This window comes from Bipolaris sorokiniana (genome assembly GCF_000338995.1).
Source record: "Bipolaris sorokiniana ND90Pr unplaced genomic scaffold COCSAscaffold_2, whole genome shotgun sequence".
In the NCBI taxonomy this organism is placed as follows: domain Eukaryota; kingdom Fungi; phylum Ascomycota; class Dothideomycetes; order Pleosporales; family Pleosporaceae; genus Bipolaris; species Bipolaris sorokiniana.
This window is the reverse complement of record NW_006911896.1, coordinates 1,456,434-1,475,278: the sequence shown is the minus strand read 5'-3', so window position 1 is coordinate 1,475,278 and position 18,845 is coordinate 1,456,434. Positions and strand designations below refer to the sequence as shown.

General features: G+C 46.5%; 7 protein-coding genes across 7 annotated transcripts; 5 read left to right on the top strand and 2 right to left on the bottom strand.

The window, feature by feature from the left end:
• Positions 1-349: 349 nt before the first annotated feature.
• On the top strand, positions 350-1,580 carry COCSADRAFT_79079 (uncharacterized protein; the record flags this gene model as incomplete). The annotated part of the gene is made up of 2 exons (XM_007697822.1): positions 350-967; positions 1,023-1,580. The coding sequence occupies 2 exons, from the start codon at positions 350-352 to the stop codon at positions 1,578-1,580; spliced, it is 1,176 nt and encodes a 391-aa protein (XP_007696012.1).
• Positions 1,581-2,013: 433 nt separating this feature from the next.
• Positions 2,014-3,347, bottom strand: COCSADRAFT_196342 (uncharacterized protein; the record flags this gene model as incomplete). The annotated part of the gene is made up of 5 exons (XM_007697821.1): positions 2,014-2,198; positions 2,238-2,876; positions 2,953-3,052; positions 3,111-3,157; positions 3,236-3,347. The coding sequence occupies 5 exons, from the start codon at positions 3,345-3,347 to the stop codon at positions 2,014-2,016; spliced, it is 1,083 nt and encodes a 360-aa protein (XP_007696011.1).
• Positions 3,348-3,614: 267 nt separating this feature from the next.
• COCSADRAFT_33312 (uncharacterized protein) lies at positions 3,615-4,704 on the top strand. Its single transcript, XM_007697320.1, has one exon. The coding sequence runs from the start codon at positions 3,707-3,709 to the stop codon at positions 4,634-4,636; it is 930 nt and encodes a 309-aa protein (XP_007695510.1). The 5' UTR covers positions 3,615-3,706; the 3' UTR covers positions 4,637-4,704.
• Positions 4,705-5,009: 305 nt separating this feature from the next.
• Positions 5,010-6,390, bottom strand: COCSADRAFT_134068 (uncharacterized protein; the record flags this gene model as incomplete). The annotated part of the gene is made up of 2 exons (XM_007697820.1): positions 5,010-6,187; positions 6,255-6,390. 2 exons carry the CDS (start codon positions 6,388-6,390, stop codon positions 5,010-5,012), a joined length of 1,314 nt encoding a protein of 437 aa, XP_007696010.1.
• Positions 6,391-6,994: 604 nt separating this feature from the next.
• Positions 6,995-7,939, top strand: COCSADRAFT_22837 (uncharacterized protein; the record flags this gene model as incomplete). Its single annotated transcript, XM_007697182.1, has 1 exon — positions 6,995-7,939. The coding sequence occupies one exon, from the start codon at positions 6,995-6,997 to the stop codon at positions 7,937-7,939; it is 945 nt and encodes a 314-aa protein (XP_007695372.1).
• Positions 7,940-9,547: 1,608 nt separating this feature from the next.
• COCSADRAFT_349856 (uncharacterized protein) lies at positions 9,548-10,663 on the top strand (the record flags this gene model as incomplete). Its single annotated transcript, XM_007697819.1, has 1 exon — positions 9,548-10,663. One exon carries the CDS (start codon positions 9,548-9,550, stop codon positions 10,661-10,663), a length of 1,116 nt encoding a protein of 371 aa, XP_007696009.1.
• A 935-nt stretch (positions 10,664-11,598) lies between these two features.
• Positions 11,599-13,337, top strand: COCSADRAFT_349854 (uncharacterized protein). Its single transcript, XM_007697818.1, has 2 exons — positions 11,599-11,845; positions 11,898-13,337. Exons 1-2 carry the CDS (start codon positions 11,685-11,687, stop codon positions 13,168-13,170), a joined length of 1,434 nt encoding a protein of 477 aa, XP_007696008.1. The 5' UTR covers positions 11,599-11,684; the 3' UTR covers positions 13,171-13,337.
• Positions 13,338-18,845: the final 5,508 nt, after the last annotated feature.

Sequence of the window (18,845 nt, the reverse complement as noted above, 5' to 3'; positions counted from 1 at the left end):
TTTGGGAATACCCCGGGCACGGCACGCGGGCATAGACATGAGCTCTGTGGGGTAGCAATAGCGAGTTTGTAATCGATTCTTCCCCATATCACTGTTAAAGTCAATTCCGATTGGGTGATACGTATCTTGTGGTGGACGATAGGCACCTACTCGGTTCTTTCGGGAACATGCACGGCGGGCATTACAACGTGTCCGGAATATCGAGAATGTACCCGAATTTTGGCTTATCGCACGAGTTATCTTGATATTTTTGCTCACAAGGTAGTTCAAGGCCTTCTATATCAGTGTACAACAAATTGGCAAACTTTCTACCAATTATATTATCACTATCTGCACATCTGTTCTCATGATGAAGAAAGAAGCCAGAGACGAGATTATCGAACATGCGGCCCAGATCAAGAAGCTCATCCATGACCCGAGCAGCTTTCTGACAGAACTCCATATCCAGCAGCAACAATACTATAGCATCCAATGGCTCACACACTTCGAAGTATTGGGCCAGATACCTCTACCTCCTAATGAAGTATCGTATCACACAGTGGCAGAGAGCCTCAAAGTCCCAGAGTCAGTCTTGCGCTCCGTCGCTCGTATGGCAATGACGGCTGGCTTCCTTGGTGAAAGTCCAAACGGTAATCTCTCCCACACTGCTCTCTCTACATCCTTCGTCGAGGACGAACATATGCGGGTCCAGTTGAGACATATGTTCAACGCTACGATTCCCGTCATGGCTGGGCTGGTAAAGGCGACAGAAAAGTGGGGAGATACCCGGGCGCCTAATGAAACAGCCTACAACATCGCAAACGACACAGATCTCCCATTCTTTGCACATTTGAAGGCACACCCTCACCTTCAGAAGAACTTCGAGGACTACATGAAGAGTCGAGCAGTCTCCCACACCGGATCAAATGCAGCGTACTTGTTAGAAGCTTTTGATTGGAAAGCATTAGGAAATGCCAAGGTTGTAGATGTAAGATTGGTGATTCTACAGATAGCATTGATCATTAGCTAATGGCGTTGTTTAGGTCGGTGGAAGTAGTGGGTCTACCGCTATTATGCTCGCGAAAGCTTACCCACGCCTAAACATCGTTGTTGAGGATCTCCCCGGCCCTATCTCAAACGCTCAGAGCCTTATCAGCAACCTGACGGATGATGTTCGATCGCGTGTCAAGGCTTGCGAGCATGACTTCTTTCAGCCGCAACCCCATCAGGGCGCAGATGTTTACCTTCTGCGTACTATTCTGCATGATTGGCCCGATACCGACGCAATCAAGATACTAAAGCGTCTCGTAGATGCCATGACACCATCAAGCCGCCTATTGATAATGGATATGGTACTTCCTAAGCCTGGTTCTGGGTCAAGTACACACGAAGCTGCGTTACGGCAAAAGGATCTGATGATGATCGGTACTTTCAATGCCAAAGAACGAGAGGAAGAGGAGTGGAGGGATCTATTGAGAAAGGCAGATCCGAGACTGATCGTTCGGGCTATCCGTCGCCCGGCTGGCAGCGAACTTTCCGTAATTGAGGCTATTCTCGGGCATGGTGAGACAAACGGAAATCATACCAACGGCATTCATTGAACCGTTTTATAACTGAAAATTTCTTGCCAATAAGTCTTCCACTACGTCACCGCTTCTCTGTTCGCTCTTGGTGATATCTATGTACAATGCATCCAATGCATATAAATCACATATGATGTGAAGCATATTGTTATGTAGCAGAAGCCCTGGATCTCGGAATCGGTTGCGTATCGTAGCCCCTCTTCATGCCTGAAAAACTGAAAGCGCTTGTGCAGAGGGCGTTGAATCTCGAACACAGCTAAAACCCTAGAACTGAAGCCCACCATATGGATATCACAGGAGGCTATACGATGGATTCACGTAGGCACTATCACGTGAACATTTAATATTCCAAAATCCAATTTCTTTCTCAGTTGACCGTGTTTTTTACATGAGTTCTATTCATTATATTTAACTAGACGTGATCTTAACTACAATCGTGCATATATCAAGATCACACGGCACTTTGGTTCAGTAAAATGAAGTCAGAGGCCTCTTTGAGTGATTCATCCAAAGGTCTCCAATCGGAATTACCCATCCATTTCAGCAGGTTTCTGGCAAAGTCTCGCCCAGTGACATTAGAAAGATCTTGTCCCTCGCGCGGACTTGGCTCTGGAATTCCAATTAGCTCATATGTGCCTAAGAATGCTTAGAACTAAGAACTATTAAAGCACCCACCCGGAAAACGATGATTTGGATACATATCCTGTAACCGTGCAATGAAGTCTGCCCAGGTTTTGCGATGCGCGTATGCGAAAATGCGTTGATTACTTGCGTGAGGGCATACAAGGCCGGCAATATGCAAAAGGGTAACATCGATTGCATCGACACACCACTGGGGACCGAAAGATTTCCATGCATCGCCGGAATTATCAAACATCTGCTTGTAAAGACCCATGGAAGATACGAAGCCTTGCCTTTCGGGATCTACTCCAAGCCCGATGACAAAGTCCGGCAATACCGAGTTCGCTACAAATCGGGGATTGCACTCTTGCACATATTTCCATAGTCTTTGCTCGCTAAGTACTTTTGACGCATAGTAGTTCGCCCGTGCTCTCTCTACTGTGAATGGTGGTGGCGCCCAAGCTTCTTCAACAGCCCAGTTGGCCCACATGGCTGGGGTCAAATCGTAGACCTCGTTGATTCGGTCCTGACTGGCAGCAGCAGAAGAAGATGTCAGTACGAATCGGGAAACTGAGGGCTCATTTTCGGCTGCGGCGAGAATGTTCTCGACGAAGGCGATGCTCGGTGTGATGATTTTGTTAGGATCAGCTTCGAACCCAGTGACACTAGCGACATGAATCACTCCGCTGCAGCCTGCTACTGAGTCAGTGTTTTAAACATTTGATGGTACATACAGCGGCGCGACTTCGGATAGCAGCTTAGAACACACCTTTGATGGCGGTTTCAAAGCAGCCTTCGCTTGCCATGTCTCTCACTTCTACCATTTCAAATTTCCCTGTGCCATATCTCTTTTCAAAATGGCTAGGCATCTACTCGATATGTTCACGTCAGTCTAAGCTATGATAGGTCAAACATGGATTAGCTTACCCAAGAAGCTTTGTCACTGTCGAGGTCTCGTACAGTGCCACGGACACCTGAATTTGTGATCGTCAATTCCAACCCCCGTCATTCATCGTGCCGCCATTACAAAAAAACAGCTGTATACTACATACAGAACCCATGGCGAAGCAGTTGATCCGTTATGACCCCCGCAAGAAAACCGGTGACACCAGTGACAAGGATCAATGACCCTTGCGACAAGGCTGAGTCGTGCGGAAAGCCCATTTGGTATTGCAAAATAGAGTCGGGAGTTTTCGACACAAGGAAAAAGATGACAAATGAAGTTAGAGGAACAGACAAGAAGATTCATATGCAAACAATCCTGTCTTTTTTTGGGACTCTCTTCTTCGTGATTGCTTTGGGAAACGGCTACTAATCCCGGTCATTTCCCGTCCACATTCCCGAGATTCCCGAAGCGTTCCCGGGCGTGGCGCCTAGCCTCCAAATCAAGCTTTCTGTGTCTCAGGTGAGAGGCTGGGCATTTGTCCCAGCTTCACAAACGCATAAAGAACAACAGCACATTTCAGCGCAAATATACAGATAATACCATCTTTATTGCCAAAATCTCACCTTTTACCAGCGCCATGACTTCTGTGATTGTATTCGGCCCGACAGGCCAGGTTGGATCTGTCGTCGCGCGAACAGCTGGAGAGCTTGGAGCGAAGGTCTGGCTGGCAATGCGAGACACGTCCAAAAACATCCCAGGCCTCACGAAAGAGGCTGAATCTGCGGGTGATTACCACAGGATCCAGGCCGACCTGGAAAAACCCGAAACTGTCAGCCAAGCAGTTAAGACTTCCGGCGCCAAGCGTGCATTCATTTACCTCGTCCATCACGCATCTGATCACCTTCACGGCGCTATTACGGCAATGAAAGCAGCGGGTATCGAGTTTGTAGTCTTTCTGAGCAGCTTTACCATTCTCGTCAACAAAGGTCTCCGCGAGATCCCTTCCTCTGATCTGCTTCCGTACGTGCACGCGCAAGTTGAAGCCAACTTGGACGACGTTTTTGGTTCCGACTATGTCGCCGTACGTCCCGGATGCTTCATCACTAACCTGCTATCGGAGAAGGCAGGTATAGCTGCAAACGACGTAAAGCTATACGGCGCCGGGTTCAAGGAAGATAACATGGTACCAAGCGACGTTGGTAGAGTCATTGGCAATATTGTTGTCTCGGGCCCGAAGAATGGGCAGAAAAAGGTGTACCTTTACGGGCCCCAAGTCTATTCGCATTACGAAAGTATTGCTAAGATTGGGGAGATTCTTCAAAAAGACTTGAAGATCACCATTCTGGGACCCAAGGAAGGGCATGAAAAGTATATGAACAGCGGTATGCCCAAGATATTCGCGGATTATATGGTGGAGGTCATGGGTACCAATGGCATAGACAAGGGCAATGGTGAGGTCTTTCCTAACTATGAGGAAGGCGTGAGCAATGTCACTCTTTACACTGGTCAGAAGCCCACAAGTCTCGAGGAATGGGTCAAACAGAACAAGGCCTTGTTCGGTGCTTAGCTAGCTTGAATGAATACGACTCTCACCACATTTTAAACACCATTTCTCAGAATAAATTTATTTTCCATCCATGCAGACACGACCCGAATTTCCGCACTATGTGCGTTTTGGTGGATATAAAGTTCAGTTGCCACCACGGCTTGGAGCATTTTCTGGGGCAAAATCTGGATCATTTGGGATCATAGTTTTCACCTACAGCAGTCCCAATGACAAAACCTTCAAATATCTAAAATGACAACATATTGGAGGTCACCTTTGCACATGCCAGAGATCATTGCGCATAAAACAGTGTAACTTGTTCAAGACATCCATACACGCACTACGTAATCCTGTAGTCTCCAGAAAGACCTTCTCCATGCGCCCCTACTCAGTTTCATGGCGCAAAAACATATCCTTCAGGCTTGTTGGTATTTACAAACGGCTTGCCATTCGTCAAACAAGCAAAACATTCATCAAACCGCTCCTCAGCATACGCTAGCGGGTCATGTTCAATCTGCCACTGAGCCGGCTCATTGCGAATCAACTCCGGGTTTTTCTTGACCTGCTCAAAGTCCACTTGACGGTGTTTCTTTGTGCGTTCCATTCCTGTGGTTTCGATGGCTGCCACCCGATCGATGCGCAACGAGTTGTGCACTTTTGCTCCAGCCGGAAGCGCGCTAGCGCCGTGCTTGTCGATTGCCAGACGCAAGCAGCGTGCCAGTGAAACGCCGTCCTCGATAGCTTGCGTCCCACCATTCACAGTGGTTGGCAGATATGGATGTGCAGCATCTCCAATCTGCATTAGCCGCCCCTTTGGCGAGCCCCATTTTCGCTTCAGCTCTCGTCGCATGAGCCTCCAGTCGACAATGTGGTTTTGTGGAGTTGTAGCAATTATTGCTCGAAGGTCGGCACCCCAGTGGCCTTCCGCGTCGAGCTGTTTGAGAGCATCCTCCGGAGATAAAGTTGCAGCCCATGATTCAGTGGATGTTTCTGGGTTTTCATTGTGTTGCCAAACCCACGATGCAGTGTTTTGGCCAAAGAGGATGATTCCAAAGCTAGTTGGAGAAAGAAAGAATCCCATCTTGTCTTTCTCAGCTGTCGGCGTCCACTTTGCGCGCAGAGAGGGATCCGCTAGTGCGTGTTCAATAGGAAATGCTGCTCGAAACATTGCAAGCCCGCTCGGGTAGATTTCGGGTTCCTTTCCCGATACGAGTGTCCAGCTTTTGGTATGGATACCGTCTGCGGCGATCACCATATCCGCCCGGAGCATGTCCCCGTTTTCGAGCTCGACCCCGCCTTCATCTTCCGTCTCCCAGTAACGCTTCACTTTCGTCTTGCAACGAATGTCAACATTCTCGGCCTCTAGTGCATGCCAAAGAGCTTGGTGCAGTGCCGGCCTCGATATCATGCGGCCAAAATTGGGGTGCGGTGGCATTGGACCAGCAACTAGCTCTCCATCTTGCTTATGGTACCAGATGTCAGGCTTGTAGGCGACCTTATCAAGCGCGATCGCTATAGACGGCCATCTGCGAAGAGCATTGATAGCCGTAGGGCCAATAGTGATGAAGTCACCTATTGATTGAAGAAGTTAATTAATATAGTGCAACAACTGTGTAATTTCCATGCTAGGGTTTCTCACCAGCTGTTTGGATTGCAGGTCTGGATTCCAATACTGTTGTCTCGAAACCATTTCTTTTACATTCGAGAGCGCAAAAAAGACCAGCTAACCCTCCACCTACAATGAGGACCGTTGGTCTTGTTTTCGCCGGAGTCATTCTGAAAGTGTCAACGTTATAGTGTGTTTTAGTTCAGCAAGCTTAGCGATGCCAGAATGCACTGATGCGACTTTACTTCGTTCGCATCTTCTAGGCTTTGAAGTATTCTACATTTCTTGCCATTTTTGGCTTTCCACAATGTAGCCGTGATGCTTTCGGGATAATCGACTGACAAAGGGTAGTTCCCGATGCAACACCGGCTTCATGTTCCCAATCAGCTGAGATTACACTGATCATGACGTTTAAAGTATTGAAGTTTATCATGATTTCGGACATGATGTTTTTCAAGCGGGCTTGTTCGGGAATCGCAGGGTATATGGTCTCGGGGACCAATATGCATAGTTCTTTTGCTAGCCAACTAGACCTGAAAGACCATTCGATTCATTCTAGAAGTAAGATGAATTGTTGAATTAGTCCAAAAGCTGAGATAGTGCTGCAGTCCATCTCGAGGGTGGTTAAATATCCAAAAAAGCTACTCTATCTCTCACTCGAACAGCCGCAAATACAATTTCCTTTTGACAAGATTGCCCTCGATTCCTTCTTCACATACCACGATAAAAACTCTAGAATACAAGAGCGGATCAAATTTGAGAACTTTAGCAGCATGCTCATTCTTATTCCGGGTGCGACAGGCAGATTGGGCCTATACATCGTCCATTCAGCAATTCAGCGTGGACATCGCGTCCGGGCCTTGGGACGCAACGCCGAAAAAATGCCCCAAGACCTTCGTCACCATTTGGAAAGCTTCGTCGAGATGACCGACTTCAGCGATAGTGTTGCTTTTGACGGAGCGTGTGCCGGTGTGAATGCTATCATTGTTGCTTGGAACGAAGAGCCTCGGCTTGTGTTAGACGCTCAGCTCATGCTTCTGCGAGCTGCAGAGCGTGCGGGAATCAAGCGATTTCATGCTGTGAGTTGGAATACCGATTGGGAGCACATGCCCCTTGGAGTGATCGAGAGTTACGATGCAATGATATGCTTCGCTCGACAGGCTCTCCTCACGAGCCCCATCAAACCTCTGTATACATTTTGTGGTGTTTTGGCTAAGACACTTTTTGGAGTTCCCGGCGCCGGGTCACTTGAAGGCGACGCAAGCCTGTGGGTACGGAAGGAAGGCGGAGAGAGAGTGGTCAACTTGATCGGAGCAGGCAAAACGCCAACACCCTTCAGCACAGAAGAAGATGTGGCGGAGTTCACTGTTGCCCTCACAACAAGTGACGGTGCTGAAAATGGTGGCTACTTCCGATTTTGCTCAGACGTTTTTTCAATCTTAGATTTGAAGGAGACGTATGAGCAGTTGCGAGGAAGCAAGTGTCACATCAATCACATTATGGATGTCACGACTTGTAAGCAAATGATCGAACAGGCGAGGGAAGATGCGATCGGAACTGGAGAGCTGCACAAGAGATTTAAAAACATCGTGGGGTTGGTGTACGCAGTGTTTCTGGATGAAGGATGTTATAATATTGAGCCTGTCGATGCCGAGAAATTTCCGGACGTGCCTCGAACGACGCTAAAAGAGTACATACTGGCTAATGAATGGGTCTAACCAGGATGAGCAATCAAGCTGGCAAAAGTCACCTCCTATGTTCTATAGAGTACTAAGATAGATTAAAACCCCACATAATAACGATTAACAGATGTGATTGTTGGGGTTGTCGTTGGGTAAGGCTGAAACAACATCGTGTCAACGTGTACATAGTCAAAGCTTGTAGACAAGTTTACCCGCTTTTTTTTTCTGGGAAGTGGGTACCTTCGGTAGTAACACCTGCCGAGCTCTTTACTCCTTCGTTCTAGCATCCGTTCACTCACGATACTACAGACAACACTCGTTTTTGGAGTGGTATCAGAATTCCGATATGCTTTTTCATCTAGGATGTTTGGATCTTACTAAGACATCTCACCACCAGTAAAAACTCTCCCATGTTCACATGCCATCATCCAGTCTGCCAGTCGTTAGCCCATGCTGATATTACAGGGGCCCCGTATCTTTATCAAAGACAACTCCTAATAAGTTGTCGTAAGCCTCGACAAGCCTCGACAAGCCTTAGGGCGCTCTTGTTGCATGAGTACATAAATATTTTGCTAGCGTGCTGGTTTTAGCGAATGTAATCGGCTACTAACGCTGCTGCTTAGGTGGAAACGTGCATAATGCACTAAGGGTAGTGCTTCTCACAATCAGTATAGTAGTTGCTAGTGCTGGACTGCACGTGGGGGTACGTGTACGGCTGAACGGCGGCGCTTCTCTTCATTTGGCCGCATGCAGCGAGAGCAGGTGAGAGAAGCCTACAACCATCTAGGCCCGCAACGTGTTATATCTGTACTAGTAATATCGCGATTTATTTAATCGGTTATGCGATGCCAGCGACTCACAATGTTAGTTCGCTATCATGCATGCTGGTCACTGGGCTACCGGCAGGTACGTATGTATGTACATTCTAAGCAATCGGCGAGCAATCGCCCGAGTTGCATGGCAATGCATTCGTATCAACCAGGCGTATTTGATCAAAATGTGTGATAGAAAGCAACGCGGGATCGCTTACAGCTACTCAAATCTGTAGTCCTGACATCGGAAGCTTTCCTTGCTCACGTAATTAAACTCAGAGAGTTTTTGAGCCGTGTGGGTGGTGCGAAAACTTGGTAGAAGTACATAGTAGTATGCTTCTGAAACAAGACTTTACTAGCTAAGGAAGGATTGGCAAAGAACTACGATCAACGCAGCAAGCTAGGCAATATAGTAGCCGAGGTTCTTTGTTGCTGCAAGGAGAGCTGTGCATTACGCAAGTGCTATCAAAGAAGGTTTGGAACGCGATTATCGCGAGACATGGTTCGATAATTCTCACTAGCACCCTGGCTATTAGTACTAAACTTGATCGACTGTATATACCGGGCACCATACCTCGATCCGTCTGAAAGAAGGGCCTTATAGTCAAAATGCCTGATGCTAATACGATTTGGTTCTCATAGGTAAGGTTATCTAAGCAGTTGCAGTCGAGCATTCTGCATCATTCTTCCGAGGGTCAAGGGTAACTCTTGTCATGGACATATTTCAACAAATGGTATATATCTCTACATAACAATAACATAAACTTTGAACAAGACTTAATCTCATCATCCTTACCATCTCACATTGCTTTCAAGCCCAAAGACAACAACTATGGGTTTTAATCAGCTACAACTTCGTCAAGCCTGTGACAGCTGCACGGCGGCCAAGGTCAAGTGCGACAAAGGTCACCCAGCATGCCAAAGGTGTCTGGATAACGAAGAGTATTGCCAGTACAGTCCTTCTCGAAGACATGGAAGGCGGCCAAGACGTTCTCGAGCAACCATCCAGCAGCCGACACCTTCGTCCATCGCAAGCGAGCCTGAAGTCATCCCTTCACAACCATCGAAAGCTGCCTCAGAGCCCTGCATCACGCAACAGTCTGTTGACTTGCTCTCATGGGACACTCTCAACCTGGGTCCGTTTTCTGAGAACACGAGCAACCGGTATCCTTCAGATTCCGAGCTGGATATGTCTAACTTCCTACTATGGTCCAATTTCGGAAGCTCAGACTGTATGTCTCAAAGTGATACGCATTCGATTCTCCATACCAACGCATCATTGTTGGACCAAAATCTGACAGAAGGAGAGGGCACAGTGAGTGCTGACATGTTCAGCCATTGCGGTGTGGAGCAATCAAAGAACAACACCGAGCATGCCGTGGAATGCGAATCACGAGCTCTTGCTGTGCTGAGATCACTGTTGTATCGCCCCAAAATTTGCACATCAGAATGGAAGGACAGTACTCTTGGATTATCACCAAAGTCGGCAATCGAATCCACCTCACAAGCTTCAATACACCCAGTCCATTCCATGGACACGGTGCTGGCCACCAACAAAGCCGCACTGAACGAGTTGACGCAGCTGCTCGAATGTCATTGTGCCGAAAACTCGCACATAGCACTGCTTCATTTGACAATACTGTCTAAAATTGTGTTTTGGTACAATGTCGTGGTTACCAAGACGTACAATTCGGAGAGGGTGGACCTAAAGACGATGAAGATACGTTTTGGCGCCCTCGATCTCGACGACGATGACTCCACAATACTGCATCGAGCAGTGCTTTTCAGAGAGCTCCAAAAGGCAGGCAACGTAGTTCAAGCCTTTGAAGTCCGTTTCTCCAGCCCTGGTGCGTCTCTTTCTGGTAAAGAACTGCCTTGGGGCCGCCAGATTGTTCGTGCGATTCGAGAAGACCTCGACCGCTGCGTGGGCGAAATTGAGAAACGTTGAAATAAGCTTTTTTGACATCTCCATTCCAACGTGTGCAATCGCAATGGTGCAGCGATGGACCAGATTACCCCGTTCTGTGTAAGTAGTGTTTACTCTGGCTTGGCAAATCGCCGATGCAATCCTGACTTGCGAATATTTTCCCGAGTTACCTTATTACGGGGACGAATCAAATCGATATCTACACAAATCAGAATTTCTGCCAATACCAATATTGAGTGATTTCACGTAATAGATACAGCGCTTGCACTTGCGTATGCACGTTTTGGTGCACTATGTCCTGTCCAAAGCCTTCGCTATGAGTTCTAATTTTGTTGATTTGCTAATATTGGCAATCGATATATGTATGTGTTACTTAAAACAAATTAGAGAGCGCGAATTTCCATAGGGGTGATGCAGTGCACTTCTCCGAAGCTAAGTCGAATTAACGAACATCAAACTCAACGACTTCCTCAGCAACATTCTCAGCGATCTCCTCAGCAAGACATCCCTGACTAACCCCTCTGCACCGCCCAAATAGACATTTATAATGTATCACTCAGCTAAGATCGATGTCCAGAGTCATGCCTAGTCATGCACAGTTTCTCCGAATCGCTTCTCCAAACAGACGTTGTTAAACGCATATAAAGCGGGCCATGTCTGGGAACCCGGTCTGACGACCCGTTGTTTTTTATCCTAGCCTTGTTGTCTTCGGTAATGTATCGGCAACGTAGCCGGGGATTGTAATACTATTGTTTAGGGGGCTTTGCAATCGGGCCGTTGTGTGGATTCGAACCACCGTTCCCGAGAAGATCCCAATCGAGTACGGGTGGATATTCAGAATGGTTGAGGGGAAATCGAAACGAAACTTTGTTTTGGTGTCAATGTGTAATCGGAGCAATATGGACTCAACCTCAAGAGGCTCATCGTTGTAGCTTTTAAACCGCTCATTTTTTTAACATTTCTTACCGCGGCTACAACGCTTGTGAACTGTACTAGTCAACTCTTAAGCTTTACTGCCTTTAATCTTTTAGGGGTTTTCAACATGCACTCGTTTGCCTTAGCGACAGCCTCGGCGTTGTTGGCTTCTTCCATCTTACTGCAGCCAATCAATGCCTATGTTAGAGCGTCCTCGTACTCGCATGGCAGTTGTCCTTCTGTTGTCGAGCGCGATGTTATTGTTGTAGGTGGAGGTTCTGGAGGAACGTAAGTACAAAAGATGCGCCTTTGCACGTACCCACAATACTAACTGTCTTAGATATGCCTCAGTTCAGCTAGCAGCACGCGGAAAGTCTGTAGCTGTGATCGAGAGAGAGGCTCGACTGGGTGGCAACGTCGCGACGTACATTGACCCTAAAACCAATCAAACAACAGACTATGGTGTGATTCTTTACACTAACACCTCGGTTGCGAGAAACTACTTCCACCAGCTTGGGGTCGAATATGGTCCTTACGAAGGATACTTCCCTAATGGCTCGACAAAGTACCTGGATTACAAAACGGGTGCAGAACTCCCTACTCCTGCGCCAGGAAATGCCACTGCGGCAAATGAGATTTACCTCAAGCAAATGCAGTCATATGGCAATTTATTCTCGACTCCTGGCTATTTTCTCCCGGATCCCGTTCCCGAAGATCTCTTACTGCCCTGGGGCGAGTGGCTCAAGAAATACAACGCGACCGCAATGGCATACGATGTGTTTTATGTACAGGCAGGAAACGCGCTGGAGTTGTTGACGCTACACATTATGAAATACTACAGCACCCTTGAGTTCACTACCGATCGCCTTTACACTTCCAACCGAGGCAATCAGATCATTTACAATACAGCGTACAACAAACTCGGAGGAGCGGAAAATGTACTCCTCGAAAGCAACATCAAGAAGATTACTCGAACTGCGAATGGTGTGACTGCCGTCATTGAGAGACCCTGTGGCACCCAGACCATCCACGCCAAGAAGTTGGTCATAGCAATCAGGCCTCGCTACGTCGATTTGGCTCCGTTCCTCGATCTGCGACCTAACGAAATCAAGATCACTAAGGAGTTTTCAAATATTCACACTTGGACGTGCATTCTTAACGGCACTGGGCTGCCTCTGGACACCGGCTACGAGCTTGTGGACCCCTCGGCTGAAGGAGGCATCCCACCCCTGCCAGAAACGCTCGGCATTTCGCAGTCTGGTATCAAAGACGTCGAAGCGCGCGCTTTCTGGTGGAGCAGTGCAAAGGAAATCACTCGCGAGGAAGCAGCCAGTAGCCTGCAGGGCAGAGCCGAGTTTGTTCAAAAGGCGATGAACACAACATCGCCCCCGGGTGAGAAGCCCACCATCAACGGGTTGTTGGATCACTCTCCTTACTTCTTGTACCCTTCTCGTGATGCGGTGGCAAACGGCTTCTACAAAGACATGAATGCTATGCAGGGCCAGTATAACACGTACTGGACGGGTGCAGCATGGGAATCAGAGAGCTCAGCTGCAACTTGGGGTTTTACGGAGGAGGTTATGCTCCCTCAGCTACTCAAAGCTTTGAACTAGGTATTCATACCAAGTTGCGTATATAGGCATCATAGTTCAAGACATCCAAATCGGCTGGCACAGAGATGGTCCTCAACCTAGGCAGCCGATTTTGATGTTACAGAAATAGTACTGAGCTGTTGTGTCTGCGAATGCATATGTACTTCTCTTTAATCTTACTTGAAGGGTGATAAAGATGCAATCAAAGTTTGTCTTAATCTGAAATTCATTCAAGTTCTGTATTCTATATGTTCCAATGCTAGCTATCCAAGATAGCAGTACATTAAGGTACAGTAGCATCTATCCCGAACCTACCTCTTAACTAGTATGTGTAGGAAAGTTGGATCTGAAGGAACAGGTAAAAGGATGGTCGGATTTCCATGTTTACATTTATTAACGACTTGGGCAACTGTATACCGAGGACAAACATGTTACAAATATACAAAAACCTTATTAAATATCATAACTATTATAGGTATCAAATGCACGTTGTGACAAACCTTGAAAAACTTAGTAAACCATTTTATCCAAAATCCTCTATTGCCTCTTACTGAAATATCTACATGCTATACCTAGCCTCACCACAGGGTCTACAGCGCCTTTGCGGTAGCTCGCCTATCTTAGTGTGCACTCTTTTTTTGCGCTTCGCATTCTTAATCGTACGAGCACTCTCCTACTATACTTTCTTTCTTTTGTGTAACATTTATTGTATAGCGGCCTTATTAGATGTAAAGGTTCTCATTAGATATAATGCTAGATACCCAATGTCAGATTCTCGAGTTGTCTTTCGCGGATGAGTAACGATGCTATGAACGAGGTGCTTCACAAGTACGGTTCGTTGTGCTTAGAGAAGTAATGGGTAGCTTGGGCTTAAATATTGAGTTCTGACTAAGTTCAACACGATGGAATTTCGGGGCTCATTGTCTACTACTACATACTTGTAGGGTTTGTAATCCTCAGTCAGAAGAGTCCGTGAATTTCTTGCTGGGTTATGTACAAACCCCTGCCAAGACTATGCCTTGTGCATGCCACGATGGTAAGGTACGTAATTTATACTCCCTCGTTATATAGGTCTTTTAGTTGGCTGCTTTGATCTCCTGATTTAATGGCTGACATTCCCCCGACACCCGTTAAGCTCATTATCTCGCAGAGGACGCTGCCCCGTACGCCCTACATATGCAGAGGGATGATTCTTGTCAATCTAAGACACCTAAGTAGTTATGGGAACTCATTCGCAGGGGGCATCCATTCGTTGCGACGTGGGCTCAGCTGCGCCGCTAGGACAAGTCTTCCATGCAGGAGCCTAAAATAAGGAGACATACCTCGAACGAGTGTAATTGCTGTAAGATAAATATACCACAAGACCAACTAGCCTGTATGGGATCGGGCATATCTACCGTAGTGCGGTAAATTGTACATAAGGTTTCCGATGTGCAGATGTAGCTACGGGAATGGGACCCGCACAGGCGGCTAAAGAACACAGCGGTAACTCCCAAACGGATGCTGAGGAAGAGAATCCGGGGACCTACATACCCGTTTTGCACCAGCCTACTCCCAAAGCATCTGTGCGCCCTAATCGCTCATACTGTGTAAATGATAATCGCCCGTACGGGACACGCATCTCGATTTAAGCTCTGCTGTCTAGGAGTTTCTCTTATACGATCTATCTGCATCAATTTTACGATTATACTACATTTACGTCATATATCTATCGATTAAAGTTAGCGACAAGCAAGTCAAGCTAGATTAAGCCTTGCCAACTGCCCCACAGTTGGTGCATGCCAATGGCAATTGTGCCGCAATATCGATTTGCCCGCTTTTATGCCGCGTTTCAGCCGACCAAGCGTTTCCTTGACGATCGAGTCATGCAGTGGAACTTTCGTCTGATAATGAACGGGTGTAGAGTGTGTAGCACCACGAGTCCTAGCATGGGGAGTACGAGTACCTTCACCTTCGCGCACTTCTTTGTTACTTCGCGAGTAGAAGCTACTCTAGATAGCGGATTACTGAAATAAGGAGTAAATGAAGTTAAACTTGGTTTTCTTTCTACGTAATCTACAGTATACGAGAGCTTCCATCTTATACTTGTTGGCAACTGGGTTCGTAGCTTCTGCACAAGGTTTACTAGTAACCCTGTGCACCAGCACAATAAGATGACTCCAAGACTATTGAGTTGTAGGAAGGAGGCCCGGCTAGAACGAGTGAATTTCAGGACATCCAGCAGTAACCGTCAAGAAATTGATACAGTAATCATTCCATAAGCAAAGCCTAGTAGACTGTGCATGACGACCTAATGATCATTTCATGAAAACACCACCTCAACTTCAACACGCGATAAGTTCACCAAGATAACATTCTTGAGGACGCGGCTACAGCAGGCGAGTCGTTGAAAGCAGGAAATATTTTTCTACACTCCTATTGCGACAAACTACCGTGACAACAGTGAAACGCTTGCATGGACACTGAGCATTTCAATGTGTGCATTTCTCTTGGGGGGTTTTTTTGGCTAGTAAAGTGTGTCCCTACGCGGCGAAGAAACTGTCGTACCGGAAAATGACATAACTTGAGCGCGCCCTTCCCATGACGCTGCCCATTACAAGAGTGTGATTAGTCTATTGCTAGCTTTAGGAAATAGTCCCCTGTATTGATTATTGATTAGTTTGAGAGAGATATTTGCAGCAAGGCGCCTGCGGCCGTTGCGACTTGATGGGCTGATTTCGGTAGATCGGATTTTCCGCCGCGTAGGGACGCATCTTGATGCTTTGATTTATGTCTCCTAAATTCAAGTGACATTTTCTAACCATGGTCTTCGAGAAACGACAATACATAGTTCTTAGCCTTTTTCTTGCGGGCTGTTGCTTTTGCTGAGAGACTTGTAGTCTGACAGCCCTGAACTTTCTACGGCTGGCCATGTAATATATGGAGACCACTGCCTGAATTTGAAGAAGGAATTTGACAGCATCATAATTGCTTTGGCCGACCTGCAAACTGTTGTTGGCGTGGCCGCTGTCAACAGCAGCACGCAATGTACCAAGAGTAGCCTCTAAAGAGTCGGCCAGATTGGCGAGGGCATTGCCCCCCAACTATACATAGCAGTGAGCATCTCCGACGCTGTCCAGAATATCCCAGGCATAAATAATAGGAAGGTCATTATTGCTGTTGGCAATGACGGCGATGTGCTTATCTATCAAGCTAGATGTAGGATCTTGTTAGCTGTGAAAGTCCTAACTATCCCGCTATGTAAAACAGTGGTTTGGCAATACATGAAACGACCTCGAGCCGAACTCTTCAGCTACATATTGTCATTTTGACACAAATAAAATAACGGTATACAGCCATACAACCAAGATGTCCATAGAATAACTGCCAATAGTCAGTTGCTCAGCTACGTTTCCTATACTCAATAGGTAGCCAACTTTGTAACTTTTGTTAAAACAAAATGGAGCAACTATGAACTAACCAAGGCAAGGGCTATAGACAAGGTAACTTGTCGTCATGCAATGAATGGCACCGTCAGCAACTAGGGTTATAGTTAACTCTATCGTTTGAGGGCGACTTAAGCCCCTCAAGAATGGAATGGTATCTTCGAGTGGTAAACGGGGGGTCGTCTCGAAATACAATACGAAAATGTTTCGGAACGAATGTCATTTCCGGTAAATTGTATGTATTATTACACCAAAAATTGGTGTTGGTCAGCACATGGTATTAGCGGCACTGGAACTATGGTCTGCACCGGATGTCGGCCGGAGCTAGTACGATTACTTATATCCGGAGCCTAGGAGCGATGGTTTTGCCTTCCGCAATGAGGGCCATGTTCAAACCATGGGGTGCCTTATTCAACAAAATCATACATAGAGGATTTTTTATTCTGCGTCAGTTTAACTGAATTTGGGACTACCATGGAGAACGAAGTTAGTCTTTAGAAAATAAACCTGAACAGCGAGGAGTAACGGATAGATGTGTAATTACAGAGCCTCTAATTCACCGCCATATATGCATATATTTAAAAAACTCTAGCAACCTGCGAGTGGCTTCAGTTATAGGTTTGATAACATTGGCCAGCTGCTCCAGAATCTTCGTGGAAGTCTGGTTAGATAATAGAGGGCGAGAGATCTTATCAGTCTCGGATACAGTAAGATACACGCCGTGAGACATGACACTATCTTCGCTCTCCACGATTATCAGTTTCATACATTAAAGTATCGAAATATATATTTGTTCCCTCAGAATCAATTCTCAACAAATTAATCTATTCCTAATTGCCCCAATATTGGTAATCATAACTTCATTCACATCACCATTCTTAAGCCAAGCCTGTGGTTTCATGAAGGCAGCAACACCTCCAGGAGTTCCAGTCATGATAGCAATTCCGGGCTTCAAGGTTGTTGTCATGCTGAGATGCATAATGATCGATCCAATCCCGAATGGGAGGTCGTCCAACTGAGCAACCTGTCGCTCTTCCTCACTCACCGAGGTTTGCAACCTCAATTCCCCGATATCTGGTACGATGTTGGCGGACACAATTAGGGGCCGATCGATGCAAATCGATCGGAGCTTTTGGCGTAATCATGCTGGTTGCCGCTCACATCTGATGCTTGCCAGTCCCTACCACTCACATCATTGCCCACTATATATCCTAATACAGCATTCAGTGCTTCCTTGGGGCTTAATGCCTTTTTGCAGTCTTGCCCGATAATCACTACTAATTCGCTTTCATAGTCGATTCGTGGGCATATAGGGTCAATCAGAAAATCAGAAAATGGTCCATTCAAAGCTCCAGGAGGCTTCGTAAACACCGTCGACTACTGTGGCGTCGGCCAGTTTGCCTCAGCAATATGAGTGTTGCAGTTTAGTCCGATACCATAAATGATTGGTGTTTAGGTTAAGCGGATAGAGAACAGAGTGTAAGAGCTTGGGGATAAATCTTGAGGTCCATTGATAACTTTCGCTCTTAATTCGGCTACTTCAGCGGTTGCTCCCGTCAGCTTAAGGTCCTAAGGATTCACACCCTCATTCACTGGCACCACCAAACTCGTTTGGGAATAGATGTCTTCAGCCGGTGCCTCACCATAAAGGATACACCGATCAGTGCTCTTAAATCATAGTAATCTCTCAAACATCACTTTCATGGTCGGATGGAGATGTTCCGCGTATCTCCCAATTGTCACACCCTTTGCCAAGCTTGAAAAAACTATAAAACTATAAAAATAGATATGAGGTGGAGCAGATAAATAAAAAAACGCTAAGGCACACAATTCCGTTACATGTTTAATGTAGAAAAGAGTTCCTCCGTTCCAAATACATCGCTCGCAACAATTTCCCCAGAGTCCCCGGAGCTTGGGTCGCTATCATCGTGCACACGAAAGTGGCTAGCACACTGCAACAAACCCACTCAAGCAAAATAGTGCGCTGCAAGTTCTGCTTGGATGTAGGATCGCCTCTATGTCATCTTCGATCATCACCCTGTAATTGAGCTATTCCTATTTGAAAGCCCATTCAGCGAGTATTCAAATCAATTTTCTGTACGTATATTGTACTCAACAAGGTGAATTAGATAATTGCGTCACGCCAACTTCGATTGCTCACATCGATTGCCAATTTGATCTCCATGGTTTCGACACTCTTCTTCAACGTACTCGATGGAACAAATCGGCAATTGATCCAAACCATTTAAGCCGGACTAGGGGGGCCTGAGT

Bases quoted from the DNA above. Each gene is read 5' to 3' on its own strand.
- COCSADRAFT_33312 (XM_007697320.1), top strand. From the start codon at position 3,707: ATGACTTCTGTGATTGTATTCGGCCCGACAGGCCAGGTTGGATCTGTC.
- COCSADRAFT_349854 (XM_007697818.1), top strand. From the start codon at position 11,685: ATGCACTCGTTTGCCTTAGCGACAGCCTCGGCGTTGTTGGCTTCTTCC. The intron at 11,846-11,897 runs GTAAGTACAAAA...TAACTGTCTTAG, and splicing joins GGTGGAGGTTCTGGAGGAAC to ATATGCCTCAGTTCAGCTAG.